Here is a 16,237-nt window from a genome sequence, read left to right on the forward strand (position 1 = left end):
TTCTCACTTCTCCCTCTCATATATTGTTCCTAATGACCACACTGAAACAGAACATAACATTCTTTTTTATTATTATTTTGTTTTTTCTTGAACTATAATGTTCTTTATAGAACCCTGACTGTATCCTTTATCTTTTTCCTAGCCTTTTTCACTAGTGTAATTTCCCTTTGCATAGCATTTCATTTTGCTATAAAATTATTTGCAGCAGAAGTGCAACTCTTATGTTAGTTACTGATGCAGGCCACAGCACTGCTTCTTGTTTCCATCTCACAACCAGCTGAACAGAAATAAAAGGAGAATAGGCAGGACACAGACCAGCTGAAATTTCTTAGGTTTCTATTCAAACTTGTATTTGGAATCCTTATTGTGACAAGCACTGCTGAAATTAGGTGGGTTTACTTTGGTGATGGGGAACTGGCATAATTCTGTTGCACTTGGTTGCCATAAATTGTAGCTTTTTATAACACAACACCTTTGCAAATCGTACTGATAATGCTGCTGGTCTGTCAAGGGCACTTTGCAAAGAGCATTTGCTGCAGTCTCAACAGGATGTAACACATGTGGCCTTGTGATCTGTATCTAGCAGTTTTTAGCACTTACTTGACTACATTTTGCTCTGTAGGAATAGGAATGCATGTTTAAATAGACATATTTTTAAATTAATGGTAATGTTTTTGCTTGCTCTTGATAATTTAGGTATTTTCTGCACTTTAAAATTTCAAACCATTGTCTAGCAAGTAAAAATAGCAGTTAAATACAGCATGTTTAGAGCACACATTACAAGACACAGAATTACAGCCTAGAACATCTGGCTGATAAATTGCGTTGTACACTAATCAGCACATCATGGTGGTCAATGGCAAGTGCTAGGCAACTCTTAAGCAAATACATCACTATTTCTGTCTCTCTAACCAGAGCCCTATCTGTACAGTAATTTGCTTAGCACCCAGTATGCTGTAATTTCATAGTTATCTGGAGAAAGATACAATTACCAATAGAGAGAATGATTCTGAAGGGAAAAATATGAGTGTGCTTGGACATTGTAAGCTGAAAAATTTCAAAATAATGTTCATCGTTTGGGAAATACATTTTTTCCTGACTAGAAGATGCTGCTTTTCACATTGATGAGACAGCACAATAACTCTAAGAAGTGACATTGCCTTCCACATCCTCAGAATCAAGTTGTGATGTGATTATTGTCTAATTAGAGGCTTGGTGCTTGTACCAGTAGCTCTACTTGCATTTCATACAGGAAGGCAAGCATCACACAGCAAATCAGTGTGTGTGGCACTTTCACATGAGAGATGTGCCTGTACATAGATGTCAGATTAAAGTAGATAGATAGGATCAATAAAGGTAACTAAAAAAAAAAAAAAAAAAAAAGGCAACTAGCAGTGAAACAGAGCTGCAGTTTGTTGTTTTTCTTCATTATTTTTGTTGCTCACCAATGGCTAAAGATTTCTTGCTATGTGAGATGTTAGTCCTGGCAAAAAAGAATAGAGTTGATATAGCTCTTTAGTTGTTGGTGCTCTTATAGTACTGATGCACCTTATGACCTGTAGAATATAATGTTTCAATTCTAGTTTTAGGAAAAATTCAGAGTTCTATTTGTCAGCTCTGATTTTATATATTGTCTGGTAATGGGCCATTGTGTTTTTCAGCCACTCAGCAGTGCAATGCTAATTCTGGATGATTGATGAGCAATGCTAGCTCATCTAGCTAAGTTTACAATGACTTTATGCTGAGCTGGGGCTTTCTAGGCACCAGCAGAACTCCTTTTTGTTGCTGCCTTGTGTACATGCTGCTAGGCAGCAGCTGCACCAAATCTCAGAGCTAAAGCTCTCCTGACTGAAGCACAAGTCAGGAGTAGAAGTTCTGTGCATGAAAGAAGGAATGTTTCACTTTTTGAGAAACTTTACTGCCTCCTTCAATGACCAATTAGATAAACTTGTTTTTCTCTTGGTTCTGTTATAGGTAAAAGTTGACCTAGCTGAATTAAAAATATAAAAATACCAATTTTATTATAGCAATTGAATTCTATCTGAGCCAGCTACAAGGAAAAGGACAGCGCCGAGCCCGGGATCAGTGCTGGGTGAGACACAGGCTGGACTGCTCCAGCAGAGGGTCTCCTGTGCCACACACCAGCCTCCCAGTGCAAGCGATTCTTACAGGGATTATTTTGCTTGAGGCCAGGATTTCAGCAATCAGCCTTTTCTTTCCATTCAAAGTCCCACATATTCATAAAGTCTCTTTTTTCCGCGTGGAGCTGAACAATCCAGTGTCCGGGAAGCGATGGGTCCTCCTGATGTAGTTATGGGAATACGGCATTCAGATGTCTCACCCTGGAGGGTTCCAGTGATCCCAATCGTGGGATTGGGACGATCATTGCTCGGGAGCTCCTGGGTCCCCTTGAGAAATGACCCATCTCTGGATGGGCTACATGTATTAATTGTAAATGAAGTTTTATCGGGGACCAGTTTCCACACATGTGAGACAACCCCCAGTGCTGACTTGTGCATTTTCTTAATAATATCAAATATTACATACATATCACTCTACTGCTGCGAATTATGTTTATTACATATAACAGTTCTGAAAATTGCTGCAAATGCTTCTGTTCTGTGGATCTATCCTCTTGGTAAGGCACGGGCTTGTAAGGAAGTGACTAAGCCATATGGTGGCTGGGTGATTGCTGTGGTTAGAGATGGTTCTGGGTGTATGGGAATTTACAGAAGTGCAGCACACAGCTGAGCTCCTTGTGGCTGGGGCTTAAAGTCAAGGGTAATATCTGCTGAAGGAAGTGGAATGAAGGCATGTTCATGAGATATACTGTGTTTCTAAAAAGGAATCATGATTGATATTTTATTTGTCTAGCCTTGCCTTCACTTGCCTTCCTTTTGAAATCTTTCTGTCATAATGAATGGAGGTTCCAAATAAAATCCACTCCCTAACTGTTGACTCATGTAGATTTATTTTTGATTTTCTGAATTTTTGCTTATGCTGCCTTAAGCCTGAATCCATAAGCAATAGCTACACTGTGGCAGTGGAGGACAGAAAAAGAATGCACTTCAATAGAAAAGAATACTGGCCCTATAAGAATATTCTTATTTAAGGTTTGAGTCACACCACATTGACAAATTTACTTGTCCATCTCAGTGGTTCAGCTGTTATTATGTCTGATTTTGAGTGTGCATGTGTTGCAATGTCTAATTCAGTGGGAGGAAAAACATTACACTCACTTATTGTCATGGTTTGATGCTGGCACAATGCCAGCGCCCCATGAAAATACAACTTACCAATCAAATGCTGTGAAATGTGATCAAGAACAGAGCAAAGCAGGCCAAACTTAATAACAAAAGAAAAAGCTTTATTACACTACTACTACTACTACTATAAAAGGAAAAGAAAGGAAAGAAAAAAACACACAAAATTCGAAATGAAAACCTTCCAAAACATTTCTCCTCCCTCCACCCAACTCCACCAAACCCCAGCGAGACCCATTTGGATCCTTAATCAAGTTTTCACCCTTCAATATAATCAATACTGAGTCCATCGGGGAAGAGAGGAGTCCCCCTTGCAACCATAGACCCCCAGGAAACACAACTGCCACCTTTTGTGTTTCCAATGTCACACCTGGCACCGCCCAGACACACCGGCCAGTGTGACCCTCTTCTCTCCATGTCACAGTGCTCTCACCACCGGGCATGGACAGAGACTGCTTATAGGGCCCCTTTAAGGATGCTTTGCCAAGGACCACCAGGAACAACAGTCCAGTATCACAATTCGGGACTAGAGTCCCCCCCATTTTCCCCTGGGGCCGAGGGTCCAAAAGACAGAGATCGCCTTCTCTTCTTCCTGAAGATGGAGGGCATCCTCACACCCTCCTCAGCTCTCTCTCTGTCCACTCCAAAACTGGTAGTTGCTGCAGAAGGTCTCTTGGCCCACCAATGCATCCCCCTAAAATGCAGTCCCTCTTGAAAGAAAGAGTGGTTCAGTCTATGGTAAACAAGAAGAGTCCAGCCAAAAAGCCACTCTATCATCTGCCCCCAACCTTCTTCTCTAAACATCTGAGGTTTCAAGCTGTCTCTCTTTTCTTCAAATTCAGGAGGAGTAATATTTCATAAAGCTTTCATTTCTCAGGAAGGGTTAAAAGTCCCAACTCCCAGGGATGGCTCGCTGCCCAGGCTCCAGCTCCCACAGCCCGGCTGGGCACCTTGCGGCCCCCCCGCTCTTCTCCTTCCCTGCGGCGAACTGCTGATAAAACCACCGAGTCTCTGTCTCTTTTCCTCTCCTGGGAGAGAGAGAGACTCTGGGGGGAGCGGAGACATCCCAGATTTCTCCACCCTTCCATCTGCAGGAGCTGACCCAGCCGGTTCCGATCCTTTACCTCCTGGCCTACCTGTGCAGGCCGCATGGCTCCCCTCCCCCAGCCAGCCCGGGCTGGGGGGGGGGAGGTCCGTACCATGCGATGACCGGAACCAAAGAAGGACGAGTCCTCCTGGGAATTCCGCTTTTAACCCCTCTGTGTTCTCAGAGGCGTGTCCACCTTCAATTGGTCACCCCAAGTGTCAGTATCTAAACCTGACCCCTGACTGGTGAACCTCTTCCTTCTAAAAAAAAAATTCTCTTCCCGTGTCAAACCATGACACTTATGTATAGAAAATTATTTATGAAGTAATAATACTATGGAGCCTGATTTGAGCTTTTGGGAACACTGACTTCAAGAACTACAAACATTTGCAAATGTAGTTAATAAAAATTATTTGGAAACATAGATGGCAATGAGACAAAGAAGCAGTATAAAATTTACTCCAAATCAAGATTCTACCTCTGAATTTACTTAGACTCTTCTTAAATCTATATCCATGAAATTGATGTCTCTCTCCTAGGGATCTTCAGCAATCCCAAGGTATTTCTTTAGGGTGAGCTAAAAAATGTTCTTGCATTATTTACCAATGACTCATTTATAACCATCTGCCACTCCTCTTCCTTGAGTAAATATTGGCAAATGTTATTGCTGCAAAAATCAGGTTTATATTACAGCTTTCTCAGATACTGGCACAATGGCTGTGCCAGGATAAGGCAAAGTCCTTTTCTGAAAGCTGTAAAAACCATCTGGGGCTTTCTCACATAATGCCAGTCAGAGTAACCCTAAAACTGTGCCATCTGATGAGGGGAAAATCATGACTAAGGTCAGGAAATCATAAATAATCTATTCCTCACTTTTATGCAGTTGTGCCAGAGGACTTGATCTGTTTTACCTTGGCAAGGAACAGTTTTGTGACTGGAAGAATAGAGCACAGACAGATGATGGTTCTGTAGAATCTCTTTGGGTTCTCATCTCTCAGAGAAGTTTTTTCAGGCTAATGATGCCAAATGTTCTTGCTTTCTTCTGCAGGGCCATGAGCAGGGAAACATCCCTCATGTACCTTACTTTCATGCTGTGAGATGCAGTTGCATTTAATTTCCATGTTTTCAGCTTCTACTTCATATTGATTGTAGAATTGTGAAATTCTCTGTGATCTGATGCTGTATATAAATTACTCAAAAATTGGTGTCTTGGTATAAAACAGCAAACAGTACTTTTTTCTAGTTCTAAGAATTTGCCTGGTTTTTTTTAAATGACTAGAATATTTTTGCTGCATTCTTACTCGGTGATCTAAAATTATATCTTCATTGATTTGGCACTTACTACCTTTCCCAAATAAGATATTACAGATCCTTAATGGATGTACTTTTGTGGCTTAGTAGCGGACTGGCTGCTGCTGTCTGCTTTCAAGGTAACCTTTCATGTTTGTTACATTTTTAGAATACTTTGACTGTGTGCCCAAAACCACCAAAGGCATTCATTCTGCCCCATCTAACTGGAAAGGCTATTTCAGCCACTCTTATGAGCAAGTGAGGTTGTTGTAAGAGGAAGATTTGTCTAAATGGCCTTTTTCTCTCCAAACTGCTACTTAATTAATGCGCACCAAAACCTGTGCCTTGCTGCATGGAGGTGCCCTGCTAAACCTGGGCAATGTAGCTTGGCTGCTGGAAGCAGTGCAGTTGTATGAGTGTGTGTGTCTTCACCCTGACTAAAATTCTCAGCTTTCTGTTCAGCCTGGTCATTCTGAATAGAGTGTCAGTCAAGTGAAATGCTGCCTAGCCAAAAAGAGGAAAGAAAATACATTATTCTTTCATATTTTCATGTGTTATCCTGGTAGATTCTGGTGATTACGTATTGAGTCCTTCCAAGCTGGCTTTTCAATGAAGAAATCACTGATGTGGAAGTCTACTACATCCTTGCTACCTACAAGCCTAGAAAATAAGCTTTTCTTCTAAGACTTAAAACTTGCTTCTGCAGAAAAAGTAGTCTTAAAAGGTAGTGGTAATACTGCTGGGTAATATGTAGACCTGGTTTGTGGAAATTAGTTCTTTAGTACAATTACTGGTTAATGTGAAAATTCTTAGAAATAGTCAGGGGATATTTGAAGACTGAATTATAGCCTACCGGCTGGCTACAGCTTGAAAAGTAGGGCTACAGACATGGTGTGTGAAAAAGCCCATTTAAAACCATGCTCTACCATATTTAGAATTGTGAGGATGAAAATTCACAGTAAATATTCATAATCTATATTCAAATATTAGAGTAGGAATTTAGATTGTCCTGAACCCTTGTGTTATCACAACAGTATGGAAATTATTTTCCTGCTTTCATTGCAGAGGGAAAATAACAATAATTTTGGGAACTTTAAAGATTCTGCAAGGCAGAATTAAATATGCTTGGTCTAGTTCTGTGGTTTTCTTCATTTTGGTCAGCATGTGAAAGTGAAATGCAAATGTTAGCAATCTGAGCCACTCAGATTTGTCTTCTGTTTGCTTAGGCTTCCGTGTGGATGATCTTTAAAATACACTGCGTCACAAATACAGTTATACAGGATTCAAGTATGGTAATATTGTGTGCAAATCCCTCCTTTCCCCTTCCCCACCATCCTGTAAATTTGTGGGCTTCTTTTGTGTAATCCATGGGTTATTTTCACTTATTTCTTTGTGTTGTTTAAGGAAACACCTGAGTCATTATTTTACTTTCTCTCTCTAGCCATGAGGAACACAATTATTCTTGTGAGTGAAAGCTTAAATCCTTTGACTGTTGGCTCTGAGCTAAACAACAATTATCATTACAAGTTTTCAAAGCTTTTCTTATTCCACTTTGGATGAATGGTATTATTTCTAATTAAAGACACCGTTAAATACCAGTGGTAATTCACAGAAAGCCTATTTAGCTTGTTCTGCAGTACAGGATTTTTGTGGACTAGGCTGTTTGTTTTAAATCAAGTCTTATCTCAGGCCATGAAAGAGATGCTGAGGTGAAGAAAGACACAGCATTGCAGGTTCAAAATGGGGACCTAATTTTATTTTTTATACTTGACACACAAGCACCAGGTGGCAAACACAATTCAGTTGATTTAATTGCTGTGCCATGATCTTTCCCAGTATGATAATAAGCATCTAGCAGCTTGGTGACACTCTCACAATGTTAGGAAGGACTCTAAGGTTTCCTTTGTCAGGGTCAGGGATGCAGAAGCACCCTTTCACTTCTTTGTATACAGAGAATAGGAAAAAAAAAATATGTCTGCTGCACATCATCTTCTGGCATCACCATTTGCCTTCCTGTCATCATGCAGGTTTGCATCATAGCTGTTTCCCAAAGCTGTCATTGTCCTAAGTCCACTGAGATCAATATCTGCTGAAGGAAAGTGAAGACAGCTTTCATACTCAGAGCTTGCTTTGATTATTGGTATAAAGACTTGTAGTCCCTACACAAGAATAACCACTCATTACATCTAAATACCTCATTCCTTTTGGTTTATATATGTTTTAGCTGTTTTTTTTTTTTAATTTAAAAAATGTTACTTATGGCTAACCATGAGTGTCAGAATGTCTTTATATAAATATCTATCTTCACAACCAATATGCCATTTTTAATGCATTAGCTGCCCTTACAGATGCCAAATGAAGACTCATCTCCTGCACATTTCCTTGTTGTTGGAATTACCTGTTTTAGTGAGTTTTCTGTTTTCATACACCACTTAAGCTTCGTTTCCTTCTGAACATACAAGCAACCAGCCAGGTACAGAATATATGACATTGTAATATTGTTCACTTTGATTAGTAGTGCAGCTTTCGCAGAAAATTCAATCAAGGCATCAATTTTAGACTGTGATGATGATAATAAATTCCCTATTTAACATAATTTATGCTTTCATGATTTTTGGCATGACATTTTAATTAATCAGTATAAGTGCTAATGAAATAATGAAGTGGTTTGAACCATAGAAAATAATTGTCATCTGCTAAGTACTATGTGAGAAACAATAGTGGGACTTACCAGATGGATGCATAAATTAATATGGCTTCCCTGAGTTTATGGTTTCAGCTTTTTTTATTTTTCCATTTGTGCTAGGAATGTGTCACAAAATGAAGTAATGTACAGCATGAAAGTCCAGTGCAGAAAGTTAATGCTTAAGTTGTGTACTTACAGTCAGTAAAGGATGTGATTTATAAGTATAATTAGTTCTTACTGAATAGTCTTCCACAATGCCTTGAAATGGGAGTCTAGTTAAAATGGGAATACACATGAGAACCTACACAAGGTGTAGCCCTTTGATTCAGTCATGGCTTTGGGCAACAGAGGAGATGAGTTATCTGACTTTTTATGATGTGCAGGGCTTCCAATCTCAGTCAGTCTCAGAAGCAAAGCTGGAGCCACAGGTATTCCTCCCTCAGTGTTTAAAGTTGCAGTCAAGTTGGTGACTTGTTACCAGTCCCCACAAATCTGGCAATGTTGGCTGTTTGCTTCTGGGAAATTCCACTTGAGTGCAAACACTGTCTAATTACACATTAAGAGATCTGCTGAATTATATTCCCTTTGCTCATTCGGTCGATGCTCTGAGCAGGAATCTTTTAGCAGATATTGAGGCTGACTCATGGGACTCCAGCTGATGAGGGATTGTGAGGGTTGTGCATCTGGTGTACTCAAGGTCGTGTCATGGGTCCATGTGTTTGTGGGAAAGCACAGAGCTGCAAGCAGCTGCCCAGAAAATGTGCACTGCTGCCACGTCTGCTCCTTCTGAAACACCACGGGCAAGGCACAGCAAAGATCCAGAGGAGAACCCCAGCTCTGCAAACACATGGAATGCAAACTGAGGCAGAAGTGTGAAAGTGCATGAGCTGAAGTCTGATTGTGTGAGTCATCACTCAGAGCAATAAGACTTGTCAGGTCTAAGTGAGGAAAGGCCCAGAGGGGCTCTTCAGAGAAAGAACACTATTGCTACCACAGTTCAGTTCCTTGTCAGCCTCTTTCTTGTTAGAGCTACAGCCTAACCTTGAAACTATGACTGGCAAATGTTTGCAAAAATAAACTGCATAAGAAATTCATACTTGGGCATTTTGTAGTTCTGAATCTCTTGACTGAGCGTTGTCTTTGCAGGAGTTTGAGTTTGATGCAATATATTTCTATTTCACAGCAAACTGGACTTTAGGATAAAAGCAAGTTGTCAAATTCTACCTCTAGAAGGAGTACATGGTGCCTGTCAGATTCTGTGAGAGCTGCTGGCATTGAGGTGAGGGCTGAATATTTAGGCTTGACCCTGAAGAACAATTTCAAGTCCTTCTGTTTTATTCATTGAGACATAATCTAGACAAACAGGATTTGCAGAGGATTTTATTTTTTATTTCATGTGAGATTCTTTAGGATGTATTTTCTATTTGGCAAAACAGTTGTTTGAAAAATGATGTGCAATGTAAATACTATTTCTGAATTTGACTCCAGCTGAAGAAGACACATGCAGAGGAGATGGGAAAAAAAAGCATAATGAGAAATCTGACCTTAACCTACTCCCTTGCTGGGTTTATGCTTTTTAACTCAAGAGATACTCGTAATAGAATTTTTAAAACTCACATTTTTTAAACACTTAACTTAAAATCACCAGTGAATTTGAATAAACATGTTTAGCCATTTCTTTGCAACTTACAGCTGCCATGGTGTTTGGTTCCCCAACATTGCTGTTAAAGCAATTGCTGGCTAATTTATTCTACACCTACCTGAGTCTTGTCACTCCTGAGAAGTCAAGCAAGTCGACAGCTTAGTTTTTATTCCTTTCCTGTCACAGAGGCAGAGAAATAGCCCTGCTGCTGGGCTTGTTCACAGATGAAATTGCTTTGGAGTCTCATTAATATAGTGAATCAATATGTTCTCCTGAACTGGCATGTTTTATGTACTTAGTCTCTCCTCCCTAGGAAGACACTATTATTTAGGAATCAAATCTATCCAGCAAACTAAAATTAAGCAATTTCCCCCCTCTCTTTATATATTTTTCTAGCTAAAAAGTATTCTAAGCAGCATTCTAAATTATTCAAAACTCTAGTCTGTGGAATTTTCAATCTGATGGAAACAGCTGAAAAATAAAAACCACATGCTCCACTGGCTCTGCATACAAGAGTCTGCATTTTAATCCAGGGCTGCTGCATATGCTGTAGCATGTGCCTCTATCATTTGGTGTTGACATCTGCATTATGATGAGAGGAATTATTCAAAGCTAAATTACTATTCTGGGTGGTAGTGTGAAACAATGAAAATGAGATTGCTAGAGGGGAAAATATATGCAACAGTTTGTATAGTTAGGGAAGAAAATTGGATTCATTTGCTGAAGCGCTGCTTTCCTCTTTAGCAGACTTTAACCCCTTTACAACAGCTAAAATAAAGCTGTGACATGTTTCATGACAAAATTCAAAAACTTTTTCAACTGATATACTTGTAACATTTATGGACCTAATCAGAAAATGTCCTATAAGTAGGAAATACTTTGTTTAGACACACATCTATACTTTGTTGGAACAGTGGGAATAATTTGCATCAAAAAGTAAAATACAACCAAAGAATTACCACCTTTCCTGTTTTTCAGCTGTGAATGCACTGATTTTCCTTTTTTTTTTGTAAAACGAAAAGCTTTTCCTTCAGTGTGGATCTTTAGTGAACTGGGCCCATGCATTGTGAATATTCTGCCACATCCTATATTGGTGAGCTTCCTGGCACAAGCTCAGCATGTTAATTTCTGTCCCTAAAATAATTTTCTTCCTTAGCTAACCCAGACAGTCTGGGTCCGCTGAATCAATACTGAAATGCAGTATAGAAGAGGTAGTGATTGGTTTGTACCAGTTTGTGCTGGTCTATACCTCTTTTAGAAGTAGAGTCCCAACATTCTTCAGCTATTTAGAAGTCCTAATGAAACTTTTGGAAAGTCATCCTTGCCCTGTACTCTGCAGAGAGGTTATGGATTCCTTCCTATACTTAAAAATTATCTACAGTAGCCATAAATTAAAGAGTTTCTCTGTAAATTTTGGTCAGAATTCCGGGTTTGCCAAACCCATCTCACAAAACAAGATGTTTAGAGCATACTATTGTTTTATAACTCCTTGGCAGAGCAAAATTTCCACCCATTCTTGAAAGGTTTATGGCAAAGTGTAGCTCTATCCTAATTGCTGCCTCTGAATCCTCCCTCTTTTTTCTTACATTGTCTGTCCAGTTATTTTACAAGGGACTTCAGTATTTCAGGTCTGGGAGGTGACAGTGTTGCCATTTAATTTCTTTACTTCTTGGACTGTGTGCCAGACCAAACACTGGCATATGGACACATTTGAAGTGGTTGCTAAATAAGCAATAGACACTTGTCTAACTCCTTGAGGGCTGTTTGCTTACCTGCATTTTACTTCACTTATGTGTCTTCTATCTGGTTGCGGTAACATCTTTATGTGTGATTACAAGAGCTCACAAAATTCCTTATTGACCACAGAGATAATTTTAAAGAAACAATAAAGAACTGGAAATTCAGATTTAAGACCTGGGACAAATTGAATAATGGTTTTAAGGCTGGCTTTACTTTTATTAATATTAGATTAGATTTGTTAATGTTTTGAGTCTTCATTTATACAAACAAAACCCCCCCAAATTTAGTTGTTTCTTTTCCAGCAAGAATGATGGGTCTAATCAATGTACATTTTCAACAGAAGAAATAAAGTAATTGCTAGAGTTTTATGACTACTTGAGAAAGAATTATAATGAGTTATTGAGGAAGTGGAGGGAGAGGAGGGCTGGGCTGTGATAAAATGAAAAGACAGTAAATAACAAGATTTTTTTAAGATTCTCTATTCATGCTGCATAGCACCTTTTCTTCTAGTGGAATTTGGCACTTTCTTTGGGATTTTGCAGCTTTCTTGCAAGGCGGAGCAGTACAGGCATTGATCTTTTCTCTCTGGCTGCCAGTGATCAGACCCAAGGCAGTGGTATGAAATAGTGTCAGGGGAGGTTTGGGTTTGGTATTATGGATAGTTTCTTCACCAAGAGGGTGATTGGGCACTGGAACAACTCCCCAGGGCAGTGGTCAGAGCACCAAACCTGCCAAAGTTCAAGTGCTTAGCAACACTCACGGATATTGTGGTGTGATTGTTGGTGTTGGTGCTGTTGATTGTTGATTGTTGGTGCTGTTCTGTGCAGGGCCAGGAGTTGGAATTTGATGATCCTTGTAGGTCCCTTCCAACTCAAGATATTCTATGATTCTATGATTATAGTAAGAAAATCTGTTCTATATATATTTGCATGATATGCCTCTTTATGTGAGGTGGACATACTGACCCAGTGAATAGAGAAATATTGCAACTGTTAAAACCTATTTTTAGAGGTGGACAAGCACAGAAGCAGAAAGAAAACACACAAGTTAGAGTAGGTTTTGTGGTGAAGAGACCAGGATTAGACTCCAAAGAGTGCAGGAAATGCACCCCTGGCTCTTGAAGTGTCTGTAATTACTCTTAGACTGAACATCTGATGTTGAGATTTGAGAACTGAATGTTTCATATCTGAAGAGTGATGTATCTGCACTGTTTCCAAAAGATCTGAAGAAGTTATCAGCTATGTTCATGATCCGAAAAGCCCACTAATCTTTGGTGTCAGAGAATTAAAAAATCAGGAGCTGTCCATGATGAAAGACACTGGTAGAAGAATTAATTTAAGCAAGACAATAAGGGTGTTTGCACTAAGGTGCACAATTCTATGTTCATACATATGCTAGAAGATACCAGTTCTCCGAACCGTGTTCATCCCAGCAACACACATTAAGTAGCTGCCATTGCTGTGGCTTTAATAACCTTCCTGCAGCTGCTGGAAGGCTGCCACACAGAGTGCAGCCCGGGCAGTAACACTAGGAGCTGCTTCATTAGACTCCCTTCTTCAGCAGGGTCTGGGAGTGATGGCTGCTTAATTCCCATTTTTGCATTAGAGAGATCTTTCCTGTGTAATGCAATCTTGAATTTATGTAGCATATGTTAATAGGTCACATGAATCTTGTTGAGGAAATTTATTACTTTACGGTTAATGTTAATTTAATTCATAACTGAATGCTCTAGAAATACTTCTATGCTGAATTATCATCACATTCTCAGGCAGAATTTATCCTTTAAAAAAAATAAAATAAAATAAAGCTATTTACTTATCCTTGGCATATAAATCACCAATTTTTGCAGAAGATATCTATTCTAGAAATAATTTTTTAAATCACTGAAGATTTTGACAATTATTTACCTCTTCCTTTAACTTCTGAATCAATACGGGTTGCCACAGCTTGGTCTCATTTGCTGTCAAAATGCAGTACATCATATATCTGTAGCAGAAATAGCTCTAAAAGGAATGGAGGATTTGGCATAGTTTTAGAGCTTAAGTGATGCATAAAGAAGATCAATAGCTACCTAAAACCTGGGTAATTTTTAATGTGCTGTGCTCTTGTAATAGTCTAACAGAGTAAGTAAAAAACCTATTTAAATGTTAGAAAAACTTTTTCTAATGAGGGTGAGTAATTTGTGAGAAATGCAGAATATCTTAGCATTCTGAGTGATGTCATATTTGTTTGCCATGTGCAGAACGAGATTAAATAAGTGTTCACTTTTGTTAATTTTCTTCTTTAAGCAATACTGACTTCTTTTCATGTGTAAAGAAGAAAATAATCTTTAAACTAACCTTAATGGAATGGTGAATTAGAATTCTTTATATTTACCATATCTCTTACATTTCTTAAAAATATGTTAATTCGAGAATTCAGAGCCTGAAAAATTTTCTTAATCTTACAAATTTCCAGTCACAGATGCTTTAACACTTTCTTGTTTCCAAGGTTCAGAATGATAATATTTGGGCCATGGGCTTGCTAAAATTTGGTAGAAAGTGATAACACAAATCAGATAACTATAGCAAAGGGGTGTGCAGACATATTTATTAAACACATTCAAGTGCTCTCTGGCTAGATGTTCTGTTAATCTTTGTGTTACACCTCTTTTGATATTGTGATGCCATTTTGACTTTCAGAATGGGACAACTTCTTGAACAAATTTATAAGATTTATCATTTTAGCTGTGCATCACAATAATTAGTCAGTGTAAAATTAGTTGGGTTCTGAAAATGTTGATGAGACTTCCAATGGCAGCATGTTTTCAGAAATCACTTGATCATACTTCGCTTCCCTGCCTGAATGTGTCAGATGCGAAGACCATGAAAAGTAAATTGTAAACAAACTTTTGCCTATTATCTGAGTATGTTTGCATTACCTTAAGAAGGCAGTTAAGGACTGAGTAGAAACTTTGTGGGTGTTGTCTTGAAGTTAAAATTTCAAACGTCCAAAATCCAAGAGATTAAACTAATTCAAAGCAAATTGCACTGTGTTGTTCTAACTCGGCAAAGTATTTGTCTCTGTTTATGTGTAGGAACTGACTGGAGTCACTCGTGTGGAGAAGCGGTCTGGAGAAGAGTCAGCATCTCTCAGGCCAGGGCAGCGAGTTGGTTCCTAATGAGACGTGGCCACACGGCCTGAAATTAGTATTTTTATAACAACATGGGAATTACTACTTTCATAAGCAGGGGTTACAGCCTCGCACCACTGCGGGTACCGGGGATGTCTCTTGGGAAAGGCGCCATCCCCTCTCCACGGCGTTTGTATGACAACACGCACGGCTGCCGCAGTCTGGGCTGCCTGGCTCTGTCCTCGCACGTCCCGCTGGCCGGGGGCTTCCTGCCTCCGCCATCCCGGCCCCGCCGTGCCCATCCCGCCGTGCCGGCCCCGCCGTGCCCGTCCCGCCGTGCCCATCCCGCCGTGCCCGTCCCACGGTCCCGGCCCCGCCATGCCGGCCCCGCCGTGCCCGTCCCGCCGTGCCCATCCCGCCGTGCCCATCCCGCCGTGCCCATCCCGCCGTGCCCGTCCCACGGTCCCGGCCCCGCCGTGCCCATCCCGCCGTGCCCATCCCGCCGTGCCCATACCGCCGTGCCCGTCCCGCCGTGCCCATCCCGCCGTGCCCATCCCGCCGTGCCCATCCCGCCGTGCCCGTCCCACGGTCCCGGCCCCGCCGTGCCCATCCCGCCGTGCCCATCCCGCCGTGCCCATCCCGCCGTGCCCGTCCCGCCGTGCCCATCCCGCCGTGCCGGCCCCGCCGCCGCGAGGCGCGGGCGCCCCCAGCGGAGCCGGCAGCGTGGAGGCGGCGGCGATGCTCCCAGCAGATGCTCTCAAGCGGCAGCAGTTGGCGGGCACGCTTTAATGATCCAGAGCTTTAGAGCAGCTCAGGGAGGATCACTGTCAGCGCTCCCACTCAACACAATTATAACTGTTACTCTTCTTAGGTAAGATTTACTGTTGCCGCGTTGGCTTGTGCTTTGTGTGCCAGATTATCTGTGGCTGTGCTATTTCAATCGAGCTCGTACTTTGGTGGAGGAAAATGGTTATGTGGTGTACGCTTTTGCAGGTTCTTCTTAAACACTTTTCCCGCTGTTTCCATGCCTTCCACGACTTCCTGTGAACGTGACATGAAGTAATTGCTTTTGTTTGGTTTTGTTTGGTTTAGGTTTTGGTTGTCTATTTATGTTTTTGTTTTTTGTGTTTTATTTTTGGGTTTGTTTATGTTTTGTTCATGAAGTAACTGTTGTGACAAGGGGTTCTCATAAGGACAGAGTTCTGCTGCTGTAAAGGGTGCTAGTATTACCTGAAGTCTAGATAGATAAGGAAAATACAGGATTATAAATGTCAGTGAGGAATCACAGACTTGTCTGGCAGGATCATAGACAGAAGTGATGAGTTATATACTTAAATGGCTGAGTAACTACTGTTTGTCCTATGCTTACCTTTTTCTAAGTACTGGGGTGGAAGGGGGGCAAAGGTTGTGCTATAAA

The 16,237-nt window shown here is 40.6% G+C and overlaps 1 protein-coding gene across 16 annotated transcripts in view; it reads left to right on the forward strand.

Moving 5' to 3' along the window:
- CAMK2G (calcium/calmodulin dependent protein kinase II gamma) overlaps positions 1–16,237 on the forward strand; it is a 255,718-nt gene that overhangs the window by 28,000 nt on the left and 211,481 nt on the right. The window contains exon 1 of one of the 16 annotated variants that reach the window (XM_072931543.1): positions 15,443–15,691. The exons of the other annotated variants lie outside the window; for them this stretch is intronic. Within the exon in view, the coding sequence (XP_072787644.1) occupies positions 15,609–15,691 (83 nt within the window). The 5' untranslated portion in view covers positions 15,443–15,608. Of the gene's footprint in view, positions 1–15,442; positions 15,692–16,237 lie in introns of those variants that run through there. 16 annotated transcript variants of the gene reach the window in all.

Source organism: Taeniopygia guttata, chromosome 6 (assembly GCF_048771995.1).
Source record: "Taeniopygia guttata chromosome 6, bTaeGut7.mat, whole genome shotgun sequence".
NCBI classification, from domain to species: domain Eukaryota; kingdom Metazoa; phylum Chordata; class Aves; order Passeriformes; family Estrildidae; genus Taeniopygia; species Taeniopygia guttata.